Below are 24,832 nucleotides of genomic sequence, written 5' to 3' on the forward strand. Positions count from 1 at the left end.
CTTGAAATAATTGTTAGTAAACTTTGGTCTTTTGATAGTACTTCATAGGTATATGTGGAAACTAAGACACAAATATGCACTTACTTCCCTTTGAGCTTGCACCGCCACTTTACTGCTTTGGCAACCTTCTTTAGTGGTTGTACCACTGTTTCCATCAATTGAAACTGAAACATATTCTTCAACTCGTTGAGAAAAACTTCCATGATGACTTTGTTCTACTCTGTCGTATCATGCTTTTAGAAAAGCGCAGATGCCCCTATATTGCACTAAGCCTTGAGCATATGGAGTTTAGGGCTTTTTAATCATTCTAATTAAATTATAGGGGTATTTTGATATTTGAAAGGTAAAATCATGGGAACATGGCAGGTGATTAGTGGTCATAGAGATACATTGTCATCTCGACCAATTTATGTGCATAAAATCCTATATAGTTATTGGTTTAGGCTAATAGATAGATAATAAGCTGATCATGACTTCACTTTCGGTAAGAGATATCATTGGATTAGATTATATATGTAAAACCATTTAAAATAGAAGTGTAATAATAAGTTAATAATACTTGTTAAAATGCATCAGTCCAAACAATACAATGGTTTACTAGAGTGTAAATTAAAGGTGCAACATAACTATAATTAACTAAATTATTAGTTGGAAGTAAGAGACGATATATCCTTTTGCTTCATAACTCCATTAAAGCAAAGCTTTTATACCAGTTAGAAACACAGTTATCAACACACCTGTTTTTAACAAAATAATAAACATAAACACAAGTGAATCACACTAAATTTGGTTATTACATAGGTAAATTTAGAAAAGAAAAAGAAACTAAAAATTTAAATCGAAAACCATGGTTTTTACCAGCATTTAGTTGATATATTTGAACTTATGATACTTTGAATCTTCATCCATTTGGATATGGATATATATGATCCTCTAAATATATAAAAAAAACTTAAAAAAATCAATAAACTCATGTTAGACATAAATTATATCAGACACTTAACCAAAAAAATCCAAACAATATAGATCTCCACCTACTGATTTATGTAACATGGCTTTGAAAGTTGTTCTAAAATAATCCATTCTTTCATGTAATGCGTGGTAGTTGACTCCCACCTCCCAGCAGGCTCCAATCTATATTCTTGTTGAAAATTGCATCAGTGACGGTCTCTTCAATCGCATCTTGCTCAACCAATTGGGGTGTCTTAAAAAACAATTGAAAAAAATATTATAACTGAAATTTTAATCTCATGTCATCAAGGAAAAATAAGAAACATATAATAATTTACAGGATTAGTTAAGTAATTTAAGTAAAAATTTTGCATGTTATGCCTTTTGTTGTAACTGTTATAACTACATAGAGCAAAGTAAGATTAATGGATTGCAGGGTCTATACCTTTGTTATGCAATGCACAAATATCTGTGCATCAACGAAGAAACTAGTAGTCAACTTAGGGCAATCTTTTACTTTCAACTCTACCAATGCTGACAATACAATATGATATTCTTTGGGACAGAAGTGAATGAGACTTGGTAGCTCTTCAAGTGTTAACCTTTCTAATTTATCAAATTTCATCTCCTCTTCAGCTGCCACTTCCAGTTCATCTTCTAATTTGAATACTTGTTCCAATTTAGAGTTCCTTTTAACTATGAGACTTTCAAGTTTTGGAAGAACAGGAACAGATCCAAAAGGAAAGAGACTTTTCAAATTACCACAATTTGTAACTATGACCTTCGTCAAATTTGGAAAGCTTAGAGGTTGGAGGCCAGTATTCGCATTTGATGATGAAGAAGAAACTTGATCCTTGGCTAAAATGATTCGTTCTAATTCGTCACAGCCCTTGATGAAAAGATCCATCAAATGTAATAGACTAGGAGCCGTCGCAGGTGAAAATATATATTTTAACTTCTTGCAATCACTTAGCTTTAGAGTTGTAAGGTTCCCAAGGGTTACAACTTGAGCAAAATCGTTCCATATAATCCGCAGTTCCAATAAATTGGCCAAGCATAATTTTTCTATGCTTGAGAACGAGTACTCACCTTGAACTTGAAATACTTCTTTATGATTCCCAACTACTATACAATCTTTATTCAATACAGGGACATCAATGTCGCATAACCGGTGGCTATTTCCCACGTCTCTAAGAACCAATTCCTACGTACACATAGAAATCCCAACAAATGTCATAAAAACACACTACAGTAAATGTTGCCCATAAGTCCATAATTTTACATATCCCAAGTAATAGAGAATACTACTTCTCTGATCCATATACAAAATGCAAACAATTTAAATAATACCTTTATGAGCGGAGCTTGTACAATGAAGCATGAGAATTGGGGACAATTTAACACTTCTAAATATTGCAGAAAGGGCACATTAAGTAGAGTGTTTGGTAACACATATTTCAATATTTGGCAATTCACTATCCGAAGAATTTCCAATTTTGGCCAGCAAAGATTCTGCATGAATGAACCACATATTTAGATATTATACATAATATACTTGTTTAAATAAAATTGAGAACTATCATTTATAAAACACAATTTAAGTTATAAATAATTTCTTTATCAAAACATATAGAAAAGAAATAAATTCATCTTTGAACATACGAAACTCTATACTCCAACCACTTCAAAACCATTAATCATGACTAGAGAAAAATAAAAATAGTTCTAATGCTCATTCAATTTTAAAATAAACGAATTATGAATATAAATTTTTTCGGTCAAAACCCATATTTGGGAAGTTTTGAATAAAAATATTAGCCTCCACAAATGGATTTTGATAAGTTGCAAATTAACATACAATTGATAAATTTAAATTGTTTAAAATAAAGTTGAAATATTAATTATTTTATGAACATAAAAAATGATTTGAGTCCAAAAACAAACAAGCAAAAATATAGAAAAGAAGTACCTGTAATTCAAATTCATCCTTATTTGTTTCCATGTTGAAGACTTGTATAAGTCGAGGACAATCTTCTATACTGATATAATTCAGGTTGGGAAGCCTTTGAGCCAATGTACTTGAACACAAATATTTCAAGTTTTCACAACTTTTTATCGTGACACTTCTCAATTTTGGCCGGAACAGAGGATAATGATTTTTCATGTTTGAAACATATATGTCATCCACCTTTTCCGCTTCTTCGATTAAATGTTCCAAAAAGGAGCAATCCCGAATCTTGAGAATTTCCAAATGCACCAAAGTCCGAGCAGTGAATTTCGAAAAGAGATATTTGAAATTCAACAATGCAGTTGCAGTTAACTCTAAACGAGTTAAATTTACAAAAGATTCCTGTCATTAAATAATATTTATTAGTCAAAACCAACCACTAAAATAAATTCATTATACAATGATATCAATATATATTTACATACGCACTAGTTTTAATACCACACATGTATTATCAAATCATAATATGATTTAACAAAAATCATAATATGGTACATTACAATTGATTTAAATAAAAAATTGATTTAAATTCAATAAAAAATTGAATTGAACACTACAATTCAAATCAATTTTCAATTTTCTTCAAATTTAAAAAAAAAATTAAACACAGAAGTACCTGTGATCCAAGTCCAGGAAGCAGAATATCTTGTCCATACTTATTTTGTTCCGTATTGAAGACTTGTATAAGTTTATGTTAAGAAATGGCTTAAAATTGGTAGTGGATTGTTGTTGTTGGTAGTGGGTTGTTGGTGGTAGTGGATTAGTGGATGGTTGTTGGTGTCCATTTTCAACCACAAATCTTTGCCAAAGTTTTGGACAATTATGTCCTTGAACTCTCTTATAAATAGAGAGGTTCATTAGCCATATTCATCATCCCAAACCAAGAGAGAGCAAAGCTTGTTCTTTGAAAGCTAGGATTTTAGCTTTCGGGTTTTCTATAGGGGTTGAGAGTTGTGAGGTTCTCGGGTTGTGTCTTGAGTGTAAAACACTTGTAATCTTCATCTTGTTATAGTGAAATTTCTTTTCGCCTCTGCCCGTGGACGTAGGCATTAAAGCCGAACCACGTAAATCCTTGTGTTCACTTTATTTTTCGTTCCGGTCAATTTACTTGTAGTCATATCGGAGTTCTCGAATCGATCCTTTCCGCAACAAATTGGTATCAGAGCGTAGTTGAAGGAGTGATAATATTTTCTGAATTGCCCTGTGACTGCAGCTTTGTCTGATCTTTCACATCAGGAAGAAAATATTATCATTCATTCAAAGGTTCCAAATTATGGCTACAAGTGTTTCATCGACTAAGTATGATGTCGAGAAATTTACCGGGAAAAATAGTTTCAGTTTATGGCGCATCAAGATGCGGGCAGTGCTGGTTCAACAAGGATTGCTAAAAGCATTGTCTGGTAAAGATAAATTACCAAGCACGCTTTCGGAAGAGCAAAAGGATGACATGCTAGAAAGAGCACATAGTGCTATTCTGCTATGTCTAGGAGATGAAGTGCTACGAGAAGTAGCGGATGAGAAAACCGCGTCCGGTTTGTGGCTCCGGTTAGAGAGCAAGTACATGACGAAGTCATTGACGAACCGGCTCTACCTCAAGCAAAGACTCTATGCCCTGAAGATGGAGGAAGGTACACCTGTTTCCCAGCACCTGGATAAATTCAATTCCATTATCATGGATTTGAATAATATCGATAACAAAATCGATGATGAGGACCAAGCAATAATTGTTTTGTGTTCTTTGCCTCCCTCGTATGAGAATTTTGTTGATACAATGATGTACGGTCGTGATGACCTGACTCTAGAGGAGGTGAAAAATGCCTTAAGTTCCAGTGAGTTGAGGAAGAAAATCACTGGTAAGGTGGTCGAAAACAATGAAGGCGAAGGCTTGGTTGCTCGAGGAAGATCCAAGGCAAAGGGTGGAAGTTCAAGTAAAAGCCATCCTAGATCGCAGTCCAAGAAGAGAATACAGTGCTACTACTGTAAGAAGTACGGGCACATGAAGGTAGATTGTCCGAAAAGGAAGGAGAAATCAGAATCACAGGAGCAACAAAATGATCGTGCGAATGTAGCTGATGCAGATTCTTCAAGTGATGCCGAGATCGTTCTTGCAGTATCCGACTCTTACGCTGGTGGGAGATGGATTCTTGATACGGGAGCTACATTTCATATAAGTACTTCGAAAGATGCATTCTCAACATACGAGAAGCATTCTGGTTCAGTACTAATGGGAAATGACCACGCATGTCAAGTCATGGGGATTGGCACAGTTCGTATAAAGATGTTTGACGGTATTGTTAGAACTCTAACTGATGTTCGGCACATTCCAGAAATGAAGAAAAATTTGATCTCTTTGAGTACGTTGGACAAGAAAGGCTTTCGGTACTCTGCTGAAGGTGGAGTTCTCAAGGTATTCTCGGGTGCTTTGACTGTGATACGTGGTAATTTGGAGCGGGGCCTTTACTTCCTCGATGGTTCCTCGGTTACAGGTGTTGCGGGAGTGTCATCATCAGATGATCTAGATTCTGACACCACGAAGTTATGGCATATGCGGCTCGGGCATATGAGCGAGAGAGGCTTATCGGTGCTAAGCAAACGAGGATTATTGTCTGGGCAGTGTACAGGAAAGTTGAATTTCTGTGAGCACTGCGTCTTCGGTAAGCAGACTCGGGTAAAGTTCAGCACTGGGATTCACAAGACAAAAGGCACAGTGGATTACTTCCATTCTGACCTTTGGGGGCCTTCTCCGACAATTTCTAAAGGTGGTTACAGATATCAGCTTACCTTTATCGATGATTACTCGAGAAAGGTTTGGGTGTATTTTCTGAAGAGCAAGTATGAGGTTCTCATCAACTTCAAGGAATTTAAAGCTTTGATCGAAAATCAAACAGGAAAGAAGATCAAGCGATTCCGGACGGATAATGGCTTGGAGTTTTGCTCAGGTGAATTCAATGAGTTCTGCAAAAATGAAGGAATAGTGAGACACCGCACTGTTCGTCGAACACCACAACAAAATGGAGTTGCAGAACGCATGAATAGAACTCTCTTGGAGCGAGCTCGTTGCATGCGATCAAATGCTGGGCTCGGTGAAGAATTTTGGGCTGAAGCTGTTAATACTGCTTGTTATTTGGTTAACAGATCTCCGTCAACAGCTATTGAGCTGAAGACTCCTGAGGAAGTATGGTCTGGTTCTCCTGCTGATTACTCTGGTTTAAGAGTGTTTGGCTGCCCTGCGTATGCTCATGTAAATGAGGGAAAACTCAAACCGAGGGCGAAGAAATGCATATTTCTTGGATACGGCCAAGGGGTGAAAGGATACAGGTTGTGGTGTCCTGATCCGGTTTCGTCCAAGTTCATCATCAGCAGAGATGTGACTTTTGATGAGTCATCCATGCTTCGATCCACCACAAATTCCCGGGAAAAGGAGGAGTCAGATAGAATGGGAGATCACGGTGTTGAGAAGCAGGTGGAGTGTCAGGTGGACGCTCCAATTCCTACGGAAGGTACTTCAGTCCAGGATGATCAAGTTGAGGTGCAAGATTCCGATGAAGATGAGTCACCTCAAGAAAAACCATATAGCATTGCCACTGGAAGAACGAAGAGACAAATCAAACCAAATCCGCGTTACGCTAATCTGGTGTCTTTCGCGCTCAGTGTGGCGGAGTCCATTGGTATAGAACCTTCCAGTTATAATGAGGCTGTCACGTGTGATGAGTCGGCACAGTGGGCAATTGCTATGAGTGAGGAGATAGAATCTCTTCACAAGAACCATACTTGGGAGTTGGTTAAGCCGCCAAGTAACCAGAAGATAGTTGGTTGCAAATGGGTCTTCAAGAAAAAGGAAGGAATCCTAGGGGTTGAAGCAACTAGATTCAAGGCACGATTGGTTGCTAAAGGCTTCACTCAGAAAGAGGGGATTGACTACAATGAAGTTTTCTCCCCAGTCGTAAAGCATTCTTCCATTCGTGTATTACTTGCCATGGTGGCCAAGTCTGATCTAGAACTTGAGCAGCTTGACGTAAAAACGGCGTTCTTGCATGGTGAGCTCGAGGAAACAATCTACATGCGTCAACCAGAGGGTTTTACAGTTCCTGGTAAAGAAGACCATGTCTGTCTATTAAAGAAGTCTTTATATGGATTGAAACAATCCTCAAGGCAGTGGTACAAGCGGTTTGATAGCTTCATGATTCAGCATGGTTACACAAGATGTGACTATGATGCTTGTGTCTATCATCGGAAGCTCTCAGATGGTTCGCACATTTATTTGTTGCTGTATGTTGATGACATGTTAATTGCTTCCAAAAACATGTCGGAAATCAACAAGTTAAAGTCGCAGTTGAGTGGTGAGTTCGAGATGAAGGATCTGGGTGCTGCCAAGAAAATTTTGGGCATGGATATTCACAGAGATCGCAAGGCGGGCAAGCTTCGTGTGTCGCAGAAGAACTACATTGAAAAGGTTCTTCAACGCTTCGGCATGGATAAAGCGAAAACTGTGAGTACTCCGTTGGCACCACATTTCAAACTCTCTGCAGAGTTGTCACCACAATCTGATGAAGAAAAGCAGCAAATGTCTCACATTCCATACTCGAGTGCAGTTGGAAGCGTGATGTATGCAATGGTTTGCACTCGTCCAGACATTTCACATGCAGTTAGTGTGGTCAGCAGATACATGAGTTGTCCTGGCAAGGAACACTGGCAGGCCGTGAAATGGATTCTCAGGTACTTGAGAGGTTCTGCAGATTTATGCTTGGTATATGATCAGAGTGACTGCACTAGCAGTGTCACGGGCTATGTGGACTCTGATTATGCTGGAGATCTGGACAAAAGAAGATCTCTGACGGGTTATGTTTTCACTTATTCTGGAGGAGCCATTAGTTGGAAAGCTGTGTTACAGTCTACCGTAGCCTTATCTACGACTGAGGCGGAATATATGGCGTTAGCAGAAGCAGTGAAAGAAGCATTGTGGATGAAAGGTCTAGTAAGCAGTTTGGGTTTACAACAGGATTTCACTGTTGTATTTTGCGATAGCCAGAGTGCCATACATCTGACTAAAAATCAGATGTTTCATGAACGGACCAAACACATTGATGTCAGATATCATTTTGTTCGGGAACATGTTACGCAAGGTGACATTGTTATCAGCAAGGTTGCTACCGAGAAGAATCCTGCAGATATGTTAACTAAGGTGATCCCTGCATATAAGTTCAAGCATTGCTTGGACTTGATAGGTATTCGGGATTGATTAGCGCCAGAGAGGCGTTTGGAAGAGGTGATCCAGTTCGAGGAATTCACTATGATGTTCAGCTTGGTAAATTTCAAGCCAAGGTGGAGATTTGTTAAGAAATGGCTTAAAATTGGTAGTGGATTGTTGTTGTTGGTAGTGGGTTGTTGGTGGTAGTGGATTAGTGGATGGTTGTTGGTGTCCATTTTCAACCACAAATCTTTGCCAAAGTTTTGGACAATTATGTCCTTGAACTCTCTTATAAATAGAGAGGTTCATTAGCCATATTCATCATCCCAAACCAAGAGAGAGCAAAGCTTGTTCTTTGAAAGCTAGGATTTTAGCTTTCGGGTTTTCTATAGGGGTTGAGAGTTGTGAGGTTCTCGGGTTGTGTCTTGAGTGTAAAACACTTGTAATCTTCATCTTGTTATAGTGAAATTTCTTTTCGCCTCTGCCCGTGGACGTAGGCATTAAAGCCGAACCACGTAAATCCTTGTGTTCACTTTATTTTTCGTTCCGGTCAATTTACTTGTAGTCATATCGGAGTTCTCGAATCGATCCTTTCCGCAACAGTTTAGGACAACTTTTTATGGAAACATATTTCAAGGATTCACGCCCCAGAGTCAAAGTGTTTACACAAACATATTTCAAACTTTCGCAAAATTTTATTCGAAGAATTTCCAATTTCGGCCAACAACAAAGAGGATAATCATTCTGCATGTTTCAAACACACATCTTAGTAAGTTATTTATTTTTAATGTTTTATTTTAATATTATAGACATATCAATATAAAAATTGACTCGAATATGCATTCAACTTCAAAATTTAATAAATCACAATTATAACAAGATAAAATATGAAAACACGAATATGCAATATTTGTACTTAGTTTTTTTTTTTTTAGCAAACAACTAATAAGTTGGAACAAAAATAGCATGGCTCTTGAACAAAAGCTAGAGGTTACAGCAGTTTGGTTGTTACAACTTCAAAAATCAATAAATCACTATTATAAAACTTAAAAATATCGAAACATATACGTGTAATATAAAAATTAGAAAGGGAATAAATTATATTAGGATAATTCTAAAATATATAATATTTAGGCACCTACAATAAAAGGCTACATCATTAACTTTTAATAATGGGCTAGATATAAACCATAGACTCATTCATAGCTCATAAATTCGTTTAATAAGTACTAATAAATACTAAACCAAGCAGTTCACTTCCAATCAGTTTTTGGTTTTCTTGTAATTTGTCTCATCCCTGAAAGGATGCTATCAAAAAGCTAAAACAATTAAGAAGATTAAAAAGTTTGGAGAGAATAGGTATCCGTACCTCAATAATCTCTTCTTCTTGGACAAAACCAATGACTTGCTCTACTTTATCGCAGTAGCTTATGGTGAGTTCTTGTAGATGCAACATGCTTTGAGATAGGCAAGGTGAGAAGATTGTTTTTAGTTTATCGCAATTTGAAATTGTTACAACCTTTAGTCTCGTGAGGCTTACAATTTCTTGATGTGATGGTTCTAATTTCCATATGCTCTCCAAGTTCGGTAATAAATCTAGATTCAATATTGCTAAATTTGATAGAAGTGCTATCTGACATTGCACATTTTCAGAAAGTTCATTGATTTGAAATATCACTTGTAACTGCTGACAATATTTGATGATCACTTGCTTAAGGTTTTGCAAGAACCTAGTCGGAGAAAGACCGAAGCACAACCCTTTCAATGAAACCATGCTTCGTATATTTAATTCCACCAAATTACATAATGCAACACTTGGCCCCTGATCCCTTGTTATAACAGTCAAGAATTCCATATCATCGCAAGATTGAAGCTTCAAAGAAGTCAACTCATTTACACCCATTTCACCTATGCTTGGCACGATGTTCTTTTGTCCACTAACATTCTCTAACTTCAACTTTTCCACATTGTAAAATAAATTGCTAAATGCACTCAATGAGGATGAGAAGTCATGAATTTTCAATGTTCTAAACGCCGACTCATAGGTAAAATCCCCATTTACAACTATAGTGTACATTTGTAGTTTAGGGAACACAAAATCTTCTTGAGAAAATTGATCAGTAGAAAGTCTCAATGATAGCGCAGTTAAACAAGACAATGAATTCAACTCCAATAAGTTGATAGTGATTTTGCTTTGCAAATGTAACTCTTGCAATGAAGTCAATCTGTTATATTCATAATTAAAAAGAAAAAAACAGCATTAATTTTCAAGTTATGTGACACAAATACAAGGTCCAAAAAAGGGAAAAAAAATCTCATGTGAGTCAATTATTTGTGTTTAAAAGAACACATTTTTATTTTTTATGTGAAAAGATTAAATCATATAATTTTGAAAAAAAAGTTAAATATTGGGTGCAAATATCATATAATTTATGGCATGTACACTTTTTACAGCAGATTTTTTAAAACTAAAATTTATCTCTAAATGAAAAAAATATAAATGCCTTTTCAATAATTTATAAAAAAAAAGGTGCAATGATTGAAATTAAAAAATGAAAAGTTTTCATTTGAACAAAATTGAAAAATTATGAAAAAAAATTCAAACATTGATAAAAGTTTATATATCATTAATGAATTTATATATCTTGTATATCAAGTAAACAAAATACTTTAAAATTTATAAAAGTATTCAAAAAAATAAACATTTTGAAATTCAAAAACTATAAAAAAAAAGCATGAAGTAAATATGAATTACCATGCGGACTTTCATGTTTAAAAACTTAACATTTTAGTTAGTATTTCCATTATAAAAATAATTCTAACACATTTTAAAAAGTTGATGCTCAAATTCGTCTCTTTTTAAAATGTTCAGAATCAAATTTAACTAAAAAAGAAAAGAATAAAGACTAAATTGATAAATCATGCAAATGTTAAGGGCTAACCTTTAAGTTATTTTTTAAAATATTTATTAAGTTGAATATTTGAAATATATATTGTGCAAGGAATATGTGTTAAAACTAGTATTCTAAAATAAAAAATACCTATTAAAGTAATTAATAGGAAAATAAATGATGTCAAAAGAAATATGAATATGATAAAAAAGAAGATTACCTTGACAGCAAGCTTGGGTGGATTCTCATTTCTGATTCCTCATAAAATTGATCTTTAGAAAGACGTAAATATTTCAGTGTAGACAATTTCACTAATTCTTCACTTATCTCATCAATCTCAGTGTCAAACAATGCAAGAATCTCAAGATTTGTCAGTGATGATGGGAAGTTTTTAAGCTCGCAACTATCACAACACAAAGTTTTGAGATTCGGTAAGGAAGGGAATCCTTTTGCTGAGAAACTGACATTTCGAAGATATAAAACTTGGAGGGCTTTCATTTCTTCAAAAAATGTACTGGAAACCACTAGTAAATCATCCCAATCCTCCCCCTCAAGAAACAAAGTCTTGAGCTTAGAAAATTCCACTTTGTCAGGAAATTTTATGTTACTACTACAATTCCATAAAGCGATTGCAGTGTAACATTCAAAACTTTCAACCATATCAGGCCATTCTTTCAACTTATCTTTTACCATGATCCTATTTTCCCCGGTTGATGTTAGCCAATGAGCAAAATCTCGAACCACATCATGCATTCTTATCCTTTCTGCACCATCAATTTCCAATAACAAGCCAGATTTTTGGAGTTTTTTTAGTGCCATACCAATTTCATTCCTTTTATCTTCAATCGAGTTAGCATTAGGGAACAATCCTACTCCAATTCCGCACATAATCAACCCCTCAATAGGGATTTCAGTATCTTCAGGAAAAAGGGAACACAGTAAGAAACACATTTGGATGTCATTTTCCGTCGTTTGGTTATTGCCTTTCTTCAAATAATCGTAGCTAAGCTTAAGAGGCTGGAGGACATCTCCGAAAACTTCATTATCCAAATGCCTTGAGTCCTTGAATCTCTGATTTACGGCTTTCCACCCATTTAAATCTAAACCCTCACCTTTTAAAGCTCTGGCCACGACAACAATTGCAAGAGGCAGTCCCTTACATTGAGCAGCGACCTCTTTGGCTTCATTATTCAAGGCGGAACTATTACCTTCTAAACCAGCTTGATCTCGAAATAAAACCCATGCTTCGTCTTCGGATAAGATGCCAAGATGAATTTCCTTCTGACAGTTCATTTTAGTGCAGACTTGTTGATGACGTGTAGTCAGAAGAATTTTACAACCCTCATGTTCAACACCGAATGGAATTCCGAATCTCTCCAATTTGATTTCTTTCCAGAGATTGTCGACAATTATGAAGATGTCCTTCTCAACTTTCAATCTCAACCATAACTCTTCTGCTCTTCCTTCTTGGGTTTTTGTTTGAAATTTTAAACCAAAAATATCTGCAACTTTATCTTGAATTTCGTTGATGTTTGGATTTTGGGACACAGTAAACATCACAACGTTATTAAAGAGCTTTTTTTCTCCAACATGCTTCCCAACTTCTTTGGCTAAAGTTGTTTTACCAACTCCTGGCATTCCGTACAGTCCGATCATGTTGACATCCTTAGCATTTATAGCCTCCATGATCTGGTTCAAAGCTGATTTTGAAGATACGGAGTCCATGAAATCCATGGATGTGATGAACTCTATCCCTTGATAAGAACCGCGATAGCCCACCTGTGCAAAGTTAGAAGTCCCTAAAAGTTGAGAGATAATAGGAGTCTTTTCTGCCAGTTTCTTACTTAAGCAATATCGCCAGCCCCATTGAGGACACCATTTGAAACACTTGACGCGATCTATTTCATCTTGCAAGTTCTGGGTTTCTTCCAGTTCTTTCTCAGCCCTTTTAAGCCAGTCCTCAACGTCCTCATAGATGACCTCAATTTGCCTTTTAGCCTCATCGACACGAGTGTCCACCCTCTGTTTCCTCAATTTAAGAGCGTTTCGGTGATTCGTGAAATCTTGAACAATCTCTCCATAACAGAAAAAGTAACGGAGATAGGGCGATGCGCATTCCATTGCCTGGTTTGTCACATATAGGGTGATGCGCATTCCATTGCCTGGTTTGTCACATTTTCGACAGCAGCAGAGGCAAGTGATTCGGCCATTTTTTTGATAGCCTGATGAGGTTGAACAAAAACTTTGGTTATTAGTAAGAAGATTATCAATTGTGACAAATAAAAGCAACTGGGACAAATAAAATGGAATGGAAGGTAGCAATTAAGAAGCTTTAATTATTGTTGTAAACCAAAGCGATTATTATTGAAGAAGCTAGAAATTACTCTTGAACTTACCTCTCTTTCTGTCTGTGAATACCAGAAAGTAAATAGAGCTTCAGAGAAATAAGTAGCTGTAAAAGATCAAAAGAGTAATTTAGAACAGGGAATAGAAAATTGTGAAGGCCAATAAATAAAATAGAGATCCACACCAACACAAACTGAATGGCATTCAACAAAAAGATGAAAATATATAGCAAGGAAGATGAGGAGCAGTTCCTCAAGACTTACCTTCGCTGAACTATCCTCTGCACTGTTTCTTTTGCGAAGTGGAAATCAAGGTATGAAGAAAGTTTGGTTTACAGAAAAAAAAGAATTTTTTTCCCCTTAATTGAGACAGAATAGAAGAAATTGTGAAAACTGAAAAACAAAGAGTGAAAACGATCAGAAACACAGATTTGAGAATTTGAAAGCAAAAAACAATTCGGATGATGAAAAAACAATGGATTTGAAAGCAGGTTTTTTTTTTGTTTTTTTTTTCCCTTAATTGACAGACAGAATACAAGAAAATGTGAAAATTGAAAAACAAAGAGTGGAAATGATCAGAAACACAGATTTGAGAATTTGAAAGCAAAAAAGACTTTTGGATGAAGAAAAAACAATGGCAAGTCTTGGGTTTAACTTTATAATGTTTTTCTTCCTCATTAGTTTCATTTTTTATATTAATCTACTCATCCGAAAGTTTTTGTTTCACTCCATCCAATTTCATATTTTGTCTTTATGTATCTATATAAATGAATTTAATTATCAATTTATCACAATTCATATTCAATTTGACTCAATTTACATCCTAGTCAAAATTATTATTTTGCCCCAAAACTTTTCATAAATGACAATTTCGTCCTTAGGCTCGGAAAATGAAATTCATGAAATTAATCCTTATTTCAAGCCTAACCAAAATTTTAATATTACTTTTACAGAACATGTATTTCACAAAATTCAGAAGTTTTCTACAACTTTTGCATATTTTCGATTTAGTCCCTAAATTATAATTTCATCAAAATTCTCTTTGTAAAAATTGGTTATTTATCAAAAACATTTCATTTTTTACCATAAATTTAAAATTTTCAGCATATTCATGCATGGAAAAATTTTTATACTTTGATAACTTTTCAAATTAATCCCCAAAATAGATAGATTAGACTATCCCGATCTCAAAAACATAAAAATTACTAAAAACGGAACAGGAATACTTACCCAATTAAGCTAAGAAAGCTTGTTTAAGCACTTTTCTCTTTCCTAGGGTTTTCATGTTTTTAATTTGGGGAAGTTGATATCATATAAGATGATATTTCTATTATCCTTTTTTTTAATTATGTTAGTTTTCAATTTAGTCCTTGCACTTTTTTAATTTTTCCATGGATAAATCACCAAAAATATCTACTAACTTTTCTTTAATGGTCTAACTACCATATAGGGACCTCAAGTTTTGAATTCCATAGCTATTTGATCCTTCTAGCTACTAGAATTCAACTTTTACATTTTATACAATTTGGTCCTTTCCATAATTAGAGACATAATCGGAAAAAAAATTTTATCAGAATTTTCATATAATATTTCTATCATAATTTGGTCGATGAATTATTGATGCTCTTACTTTTTACTTTCTTTTTTACCTTGCCTGCCTGCTTGCTTTGCTTAGTTATGGTGTATGAATACTATATATTTTATTATTGGTTTTCCTCCCTTGATTTATCTTAACATTTGAAATGAACTTATTTTTAGAGTTTTTTTTTTGTTATTTCGTTTGGTTTTTTAATAGGAGAAGTATTTTCAACCTTTGTTAGTCAAAGAGTTGAGTTTTTCTTTTCTTTTAAAAAAGGTTTAACCCTTAAATTGGTACATAGGTTCTGTCATTTTTCTCATTTTAGTACCTAAACATTTTTTGATCACAAGTGCTACCTAAACTATTTGTCCCTAAGTTGGGACCTCTATTATTAGACAAACCATTTTTTTTTAAAAGTAACCAATTAAAATTGCCTTGTAACAAAAAAGATAAAAACATTATTTTCTTTATATAAATTTAAAAAATATTAAAATTCATAAAAATTAAATTAAAAATAGAGAGAACTGGTTCAACTATGTTTTTTTAGCTTGTTTCAACTTATTTGTATTGATTCACGACTCAATCGGTTCAACTTCTATCTCTGAATTGATTTCCTATCCAATTGACTGATCCGGTATAGTTTTGAAAGCACTGGTTTTGATCGATGAAAGACCTTTTTCAATACTGTCAAGTCGAGCAAGTAGGTGATGAAGTTAAAAAACAAAATTAATTGCTAGCGTTTCAACCTCGTGTGGGCCAATTTTGAACATTGCTGACATTATCAAACATTACGAAGGAATAAGAAAGAAATATAAAAAATAAAAATAAAAGGGAGAGAAACAATGTAAAAGAAAATAAAAGAATTAAAATTTATTTTTTAAAAGTTATATGAGGTGGCGTTCTATAATTGGTTGGAATTTTTTAACGGATATAACAATTTAGTGTAAAATGGGTAACAAAAGAATAATTTATGTACCACTTGTGATAAAAAAAAGTTTAGATATCGACTTGGGAAAAAAGAGTATGGTTTAAGTAGTAATTTGTGGGATAAGCCTTTTTTTAAAAAAATAGATTTAATGGTTTGGCAAAAAATATTTAAGCATGAAGATAAAAAAAATAACATATTTAAGTATTGATTTGTGGGTTAAGACAATGTTATGCGTAGAAAAAATATTAAGAAAATATTTTTAATAAAAGTTGTTATATTTCGTAAATGGGATTATGTTTCTTTTATAAAATATAACTTGTTAATGTCAAGTGAATATATTTTTCGTTTTGTAAGTTTGTGTGGAACAAATGTATTGTCGACATCGATAATATAATGAATAAACTTTTCGAAGGTTGACACAACTGTAAAAATTTTAACTGTGTGAACTTCCTTTACATCATTGTGTCTTTTACTGACAATAACTTATTTTTTTCTAGCCTTAAAGTGGATGTCTTTATCTTCCGCTAATTAAGGATATTTTAAATAAAGACTCCAAAAAGTAAGACTTCATCAAACTCTTATCTATAATTTTCAACTGTTAAATTCTATTATTAGTTTTTAAGTTGCATATTCAATTATTATACTTTAATTTTATTGCTTTTATTCTTTAAATTTTTCATTTTAAAATTTTAAATGGTAATTATTTTTTATACAATATTAGGGGTAGGAATAGGAGTAATACAGTTAGAACTCGTACCAAACATATGTTTAACAAAAGCTTTAATCGCCTCTCCATTCAAGTCAAGACTTAAAATGATAGTTGTTAAATTTATTTGGTTAAAGTTATGTAATTCTTAAAATTTGATGCGACAAATATATTAGGGTAAACTATACCAATTGTCACCCAACTATGCCTATGTTCTTGTTTTGGTCATTCAACTTTTTTTTTTTAATTTAGGCACTAGCATTTGAATTGTTCCTGTTTTGGCCACCCGCAATTAAATTGATAATGAAAAGTCTTTTTCTAACTAGTACAATAACACATCTAGTCCACCATACTTTCATATTCTCTCAATTTGATCCTAACTCTAAATAATTTCATAAATTTAAACCAAATTTCATAATTAGTTATATTGGAAACTTGAGTGCGTATAATTTTTGCAGCTTTTTTTTATAAATTATTTAAAATTTTATATTATTTATGAAAATAACTCACTTTAAAAAGTATGTAAGTAAATGACTTGTTTTGAACATTAAACATCGGTGACGCTATTGTCATTGGCATCACCACCCTTCATAATCGGCCAATCATTGGCTGATTTTAAGAAAAAATTATATTTTTGGGTGTCGTTGTTGTCATTGGCAACATTGAACTGAAGTATGATTATATTTGCATGTTAGATTTGTCTCCTTTTGAAATTAAATTTAAATAGCCCTTAAAAATATATAAGAATAATGGTGGTTAAGGCTTGTGAACAAGTATTTCCATATTAAAAGTGGTGAAATTGTTAGTTCACTTTTCTTTGCGCTCCCCAAAGAAATAAGGAAAGAATAGAGAATAAAGAGTATAGGTTTCTTCACCACTTTGGCTAGTGGGACAGTCATTGCTGAATGAATTGAAGGAAAGAATAAAGATGATGACAAGTCGTCAAGCAAAGATTGTCGGTTTCTTCACCAGTTGGGCTTGAAGGACAGGCATCGTACTCAAAGAATAATGAATAAGGAATAATTTTAGTAGTGATGGTTTCTTCACCACTTTGGCTAGGCATTGTTGATGCTCTTACTTTATACTACTTTTAATTTAAGACTGGAAGGAAAGGAGGTGCATGCAGCTTCTCAAATATTAACACAAGGAAATAAGAAAAATGTATATATTTTCCTTACAATGATTAGATAGACGGGTCCCCATCTACTCTTTTCCTACTATCCATCTCTTTCATTACCATCCCCCAACTCACCCTCTTTATCAACTTATTCAGAAACACAGTTTATAAATTTACAAAATTTTTAAAATTATAATTTTTCATTTTATAAATCTTGAGAGTTTGAATTTATCCTACTTTTACACTTTGAACTAAAATTACAAATGTTGTAAATATTGATGACTAAATTTATTAATTTTTTTTTATATTTAGGATCAAATTGATAAAATGTATAAACATTAGAGAGCCAAACTTATTACTAGAGGAATAAAAAAAGCTCGCATCAACCCTTCTGTCAAATTTCAAACAACTATTAATGTTTGGTGAAAAAAAATTGATTTCAAAGAGTTTAGTGACTAACTCAGAAAAATTAAAAGTTTAGTGATCAAAATAGAATACAGACAATAGTTTAATTACCATTTTTGTACTTTACCCTAAACTTAATTAACAAATAATTAACAAGATCCTATGCACAAATTATGGTAACCAAGTGTTATATTTTATATATGAAACTTTAATCAAGAGAGTTTTTTTTTTCTTTTTTTACTTTTTAACTAGCTAACATATGAATACATAACGAATAATATGCAATATTGTAAAAATTTAATTGTAGTCAAACTAGTGAGTAATTTTACCATCTTTAATCACAAATACAATAAGTGATTCAGACTCTATCACTCCTCAAATATAAAGATCTCACATATGTACCTAAAAACTAGACCACTCACCTCTGAATCCTCCTATTGAGAACTTGAGTAGTAAACACTCAATGTTAACAATATAGTTTGTACTTAATCACCAAACAGTTCCTCGATGAACATATTCAAATGCTCTCAATATGCTCTTATACATAACCTAGACAAGCCTAGAAGCATTTATCAATTTCGGCTTGTTAACATAGAATTTCAGTGAATACAAATGAACTCCTTGAAAGTTGTCATTACAACATTAACATTCAAAGCACAATCATCTCTAAAACTAGCAACACAATCTCAATTTAATCTCCACATTTCAAGTGTTGAATTTATTCACTCAAATTCAATCCAATCTTTGATAGTGATGGAATTTGATGGGTGGTGAATCCACCAAAATAATATTTCTATACTTAAACAGTATATACATAGTAGTATCGAGAGTAGGATCGATCCAATACAAGCTGGGATATCTAAAAGTTTTAGTTTAACTAGATTGCACGTCAGCAAAGTGTTGTGCCTATGATATGAGACGATATGTCCAAAAAATAAAAGGGGGAAATTAAATTTGATTAAAATAAAAATAATTAAAATTAAACTAGTAGTAAAATAAACTAAAACGAAATTAAATTAAACAAACCGGTCTGACGATGTTCTAGCTTCAGGCTCAATTTTGATTTCAGTTTCAAATCGGTTCTTGATAACAAGTCTTCTCCTTCAACTGATAAGTCTATTATAGTGATCGAGGATGCCTTGTACACTATCAACCCTTCTGTGTAAATTAATTGTGGGAACGTCTAACAACTAACCTATATTAAATGAACGACCACGATACGCGTTCACCATTTAACTCTTCGATAGCCTTGTAGATCCTTTTCTCCCATCTGACTGAAGATTTGTAGTGCTGAGGACAGTTATATAGGTTCCAACAATGGAAGTCCTTGAGATGAAGTGGCTGGAAGCACATATTTCAATCTTTGGCTACTCCAGCAACTTAAAAAACCCTTTAATCATGGCTATAAATTAAAGAAAAAAAAACAATATTCTCTGTAATAGCTAATCAGAGAGATTGATTTGCCACATTTACTATAAACAAATTTTTAAAAAGCCAAAAATTATACATGCAGTTTTCATTGAAATAAATAAATGTCAAAAGGCTTTCTTTAAATTATTTTTCTTCATTCCTCATGTAATTTGCTTACAAAACTCTTAGGAGAGCGATATATATTACAAAGGACGCTTCTAGGAATAGGGATTGGGATTCAAATGCTGGGGTAATCCAACTTCAACAAATCGATGTTATATCACTTTTTAAAGATGATTATACCAATTAATTGAATAAATTTTAAAATTATGTATTATAATTTGTTCCATTGCTTTAAAAATCAACATATTTTATTTTTAAATTTTAATTTAATTATGAAAGTATTTGAAACTTTTTTTGCTTTGATACAAATTGCTTAGAACAAATAGCGAGGTCAAGATGTTAATCTTGGGGAGGTCAAGTTAAAATTAGATGTGCTACATAACAATCAATTTAAACATGTAAACAATCGGTTTAAAAGAAAAAGAATCAATATTTCACCATAACAATCGATTTTTGGGAAGGCTATAGTATGTATACAAAGGGGGAAATTGAAAAAATCTTAAACCTTGGGGAGGCCATGGCCCTCCTGAGCCTCTACTAGGCCCCGCCATTGCCTAGAATCATCCATAGTCCCTCTCCAACCCTTCAATAGGAGGATAAATATTTTTCAGCGCACTCGAACCTACATTATACTGCATAGACAACAATGTTGATACCAACCAAACTAGAACTTAGTTGGTATCACCGTGCTCTTTTCAAGTTTTTCTACCCACCAAAAGCTTTTAAAATAAGGTGATATTAATTATTGCACAAATTAGATTTGAATAAATAGCTGTAATCCTAAGTCCATGTTTATTTTTTCCATGTTAGAACACTTGTATAAGTTGAGGGCAAGCACAAATTTCGACTGATTCCAGGCACGAAAGTCCTTGCACCAAGGTGTTTGGCCATAAATAATTCAAGTTTCTACAACCTATGATCTCAATAGTTTTCAATTTTGGCCAGCACTCAGGATAATAATTCTTCATGTTCGAAACATGTATCTCACCATCAAAGAGTAACAATCTCGAAGGTAGAGTGGTTCAAAATACACTAATGTTGTAGCAGAGATATTTGAAAAGAGATAAGTGAGTTTATGACATTCAATTATATTCACAGTTTTCAGACTCTTGGAGGTTAACACAATGAGTAGATCCTTTCCATATATCATCTCTAACCACAAACAAGTTAAATTTGAGAGAAATTCCTGTTATATTATCATATACCATTTCTCTCTCTTTACTATGAACTTCTATCAGATTAAGTTATGATTACTTATAAGGTTAATTCACAGTTAAATCTTCATATAGCACGCTTTAAAAATCCTTATTAAAATTTCAATAAAAAGTAATTATTAAAATAAATTTATTTATAAAAATATATATAAGATAATATTAATTATCGAGAATGTAGTACTCAATTTGATAATTATAATTATAAAATTTACATAAGCTATTAGTAAAATATAAAATAAATTTCATATTTACAAATATAAAAATTTTCATAATAAAATATTTTAATTATATTTTAAGTTTTTAAGTTATTTGAACTTAAATGTTAATTTACAATTTAGTCTTAATTATAAAAAGTATTAAAAAATTTAAAAAAAAATTAAAAAGAAAGTATAATTTCTAAAAAGTACATATAAAATTATTTTAAAGATTTTTGTACCCAAAATGACTCTCAACCGTACCTTCTACTTTGTTCTTTCTTTCATTCAATTAACGAAGTTGGAAATATCAATTAACAAAGACAGGAAAATGCTGGAAACTGGTACTATCTTTGTAGCAAAGAATAAGGCAACTAGAGTTGGTGTTGTCAACCAAACCATTATTCTTGGTTTATATATTTGCAAATTTTGAGCTTTTTTGAGAATTTTAATTAGGCATATGAAATGAACAATGTATCAAAAGAAAAGGGGCTAAATCAAAAGAGATTGAATAAAAAAAACCTTAATTTTTAGGTTTTCACATCCTTTTTTGATGAGAAAATGAGTATGGGTTTAAGAAAAAAAAAGTATATGTTATTAAAATTAAAAAAGGTAAATATAAAAATATTTTAATATTTTTAAATATATTTTATACTTTTTAGAATTCGAACTAAATTGACAATTTTGATAAACATTGAGAGCTAAATTTGTTGAATTTTTTAGATTTAGGATTAAATAGATAGAATGTGTAAATATTGGAGGGCTATATTTGTTATTAGGCCAATAAAAAAAGCCCACATTGGACTTTCTTTACTAAGTTAAAAGTGACTAAAATATTTAATTTCAAAAAATTAAGTGATTGAATCGGAAAAATTAATAATTGAGTGACCAAAATAAAACAAGCTTAATAATTAGATGACTATTCTTATACTTTACCCTGTATTCATTTCATCACTCCACCCTTAAATCCTTTTTGAATAACGTCGGCTCCCACATTTGATTTTGAGTCAAAATGCTATATCTTATTACCGAAAATACTAATTGAACTGTTAAAAGTCAAATGGCTATACTTGTAACAAATTGATGAGTTCTCCTATGTGCATTTTTTGTGCTATATGGCTATATGTTTATATGTTTCTATAAGGTAATTATATGTGAATTTAAAAAAAAAAAAGACAAAGAAAATTACAGGTTCTCCTTTCGCTTCTTAAGCTATAATAATATGGCATAGGCGAACTTATTGAGTTCTGCTGTTGAATTCCGTCTTCATATGTTGTCTGATTTGCACAATTGATGGAGAATTATTTTGTATTGGCTTCCTCAAATGCTTGTCAGTTAAGTGACATTTACTGGAATCTATGTTTGCTGAAGCTATATCTTGAAAATGTTGGAATTAGTTGCCAATTATGTAGCACTGATGCCCCTATGTGCATACATATGGATGTTCTCTCTTCAAAACTTGAAACCAGGAAAGTCAGTCAACCGAGTTTATCAATTCTTCCTTATGAAAACTTAAGGCATTTTCCATATATTGAGGGATTAGTTTTGACTTTGTTCCGATTATTGAATAGTGTTTTATATGCAACTCGAAATCAGGTTGTTGGAACCGGGTCTAGGTTTATTTGGACTGGAAAGTTCTGGGTTTGATCAAGTGAGGGGAAAGGAAATGACCCAGAAAGCTCGTTTCGAACTTAAGGGAGATAGGAAGTGTCAAGATGAGAAAATTAGGGACTTGATTGATAAAAATGAGAATCCTTGTGAGAAATTAGATAAAGGGTCTAATGTAGATGCTATAAATGGAGAAGGGATTGTGATTAATGCTACTTTGATTAAGTATGGAGTTGTTAGCCATCTTTCTCATATTTGGAAAGTAGACACACATGGGAAGAAGCCAAAATTTGAACACATATTGTAACACCTCCTTAACCCCAAACCGTCGCCGGAATAGGGTTACGAGGCATTACCAGACATATCAGACAACTTACAAAATAATTCACAAATAAATAATAATATTCATAGTATAATATAATAGTTAAGTCCTAATAATAGATGCTCGAAGCCGAAACGTAAATTTAAAAGTGAAATGAAACTTGTTCAAATTCTCCGGAAATTTTTCGTAATTTAATATATTTTTTTTTAAATTTCGACAGCATTTCTGCTTATTTTTACATAAAACCCCCTGCAAACTTTAAACCCAAAAATAAACCAATATCAATACTCCAACCAATGATTAAGTATACTCAATTACATCCAATTTATATTAAAATAATAATTTAATACCTTAGTTTAAACAACATAACATGTTAGTATATATGTATAATTAATAATATTTATTTCATTTCAATTATTTAATACTAAACCTACCATTTCACAACTTTATATCATATTCATAATCCAAAACATTATAATTATTTATATACAACCAAAATCATTTAACTTAATGTATACACATAATTTATATGCAACTACCTAGTACATGCTGTCGTAACCATTTTTTTGGAAAGCGGGAATCGACTTTGATTTTAAAAATAAAAAACGAATAGAGGAGTCGCCACCAATCCTTTTTGATGAGGTGTGATCGGGTCACCTTAAATTAATCGTTTTAATAAAAGTTACGATTTACTAAAACGATAATTTTTGGTCTACGAAAATCAAAAAATGAGTTCGGGAGTCGGTTACACACAAGGAAGGATTAGCACCCTCGATGCGCCCAAAATTGGTACCTAGTTGATTAATTAATGTCTTAAGATCGAAGATTGAAAACTTTGAAAGACTTTTGAAATACGATCCTTCTTTTTTTTTAAAAAAGCTCAAGTGTTAAAGACCTTTTCGTCTCAAAATATGAAATGTCATATCCAGTAAGTTAGGACACGACATCTTTGAATTTCTGAGAGCGAGTTTGCCTTTTATATAAAATTTGCGTTTTTAAATTTATTAAAAGGGTATTCGATTATTTAGAATAAACGAGAGAAGTCGAAACCCAGTAAGTTAGGGCACGTTTTCTCGAATTCTCAAACACTGAACATCGCCCTATTTTAAAACAAATTCTTATTTTGAGGTGACAAAATGTCATACCCGGTAAGTTAGGGCATAACACCTCGTTTCTCCAAGAATAAGCATTTTTCAAAACTTGTATTGTGGTTTTTTAAAGAATATTCCGTTATTTAGGTAAAAAGCATAATCGAAACCCAGTAAGTTAGGGCACGATCGTCTCGAATTACCAAATACGGATTATCACTTTTATGAAAGAATTATTTTAAGGCATCGAGTAAAGAAACATGATGTGATTTATAGGATTATGTCGTTATTTAGATTAAACGAGAAAAACCGAAACCCAATAAGTTAGGGCACGATTTTCTCGAATTATCTAAATGCGAAACTTGTTTTATTTTAGAAAACATAATTGTATGCATCGAGTAAAGGACCAACGTAATCATAATCACATGGTGAAATGAGAAACAAATCGCAGGGTTAACAAGCATAATAATAACAGAGGTGATGATATAACGACAATGATGACGAATAATGTGGATTTGCAAATATATTGAGACACATGTGAGTAAACGAATAAACATAATGCTAACAGCGTAATAATGACGAAAATATGAGAGAATAAGAAACGTAAATAACTAAGTAATGAGAAAATAAAAAAGTAATAATAATAATGCAATGATAGTAAGAAAGAAAGAAGAAAGAAAAGAAAAAAAAATGAATGACAACAATAATATATCAAATAATAAAATTAATAATAATAAAAGTGATGATAATAATGA

At 32.7% G+C, this 24,832-nt stretch overlaps 2 protein-coding genes across 2 annotated transcripts in view; both read right to left on the reverse strand.

Moving 5' to 3' along the window:
* Window positions 1-801: 801 nt before the first annotated feature.
* LOC107939632 (probable disease resistance protein At4g27220) overlaps window positions 802-24,832 on the reverse strand; it is a 37,665-nt gene continuing 13,634 nt past the window's right edge. Inside the window, exons 6-9 of the mRNA XM_041110763.1 lie at window positions 2,921-3,301; window positions 2,302-2,463; window positions 1,397-2,155; window positions 802-1,204 (exon numbers count right to left, since the gene is read on the reverse strand). Of these exons, the coding sequence (XP_040966697.1) occupies window positions 1,088-1,204; window positions 1,397-2,155; window positions 2,302-2,463; window positions 2,921-3,301 (1,419 nt within the window). The 3' untranslated portion in view covers window positions 802-1,087. The remainder of the gene's footprint in view (window positions 1,205-1,396; window positions 2,156-2,301; window positions 2,464-2,920; window positions 3,302-24,832) is intronic.
* LOC107939637 (probable disease resistance protein At4g27220) lies at window positions 9,086-14,053 on the reverse strand. Its single transcript, XM_016872994.2, has 4 exons — window positions 13,648-14,053; window positions 13,435-13,490; window positions 11,259-13,260; window positions 9,086-10,372 (listed from the first exon to the last, which is right to left on the reverse strand). The coding sequence occupies exons 3-4, from the start codon at window positions 13,190-13,192 to the stop codon at window positions 9,439-9,441; spliced, it is 2,868 nt and encodes a 955-aa protein (XP_016728483.2). The 5' UTR covers window positions 13,193-13,260; window positions 13,435-13,490; window positions 13,648-14,053; the 3' UTR covers window positions 9,086-9,438.

This window comes from Gossypium hirsutum, chromosome A04 (genome assembly GCF_007990345.1).
Source record: "Gossypium hirsutum isolate 1008001.06 chromosome A04, Gossypium_hirsutum_v2.1, whole genome shotgun sequence".
NCBI lineage: Eukaryota > Viridiplantae > Streptophyta > Magnoliopsida > Malvales > Malvaceae > Gossypium > Gossypium hirsutum.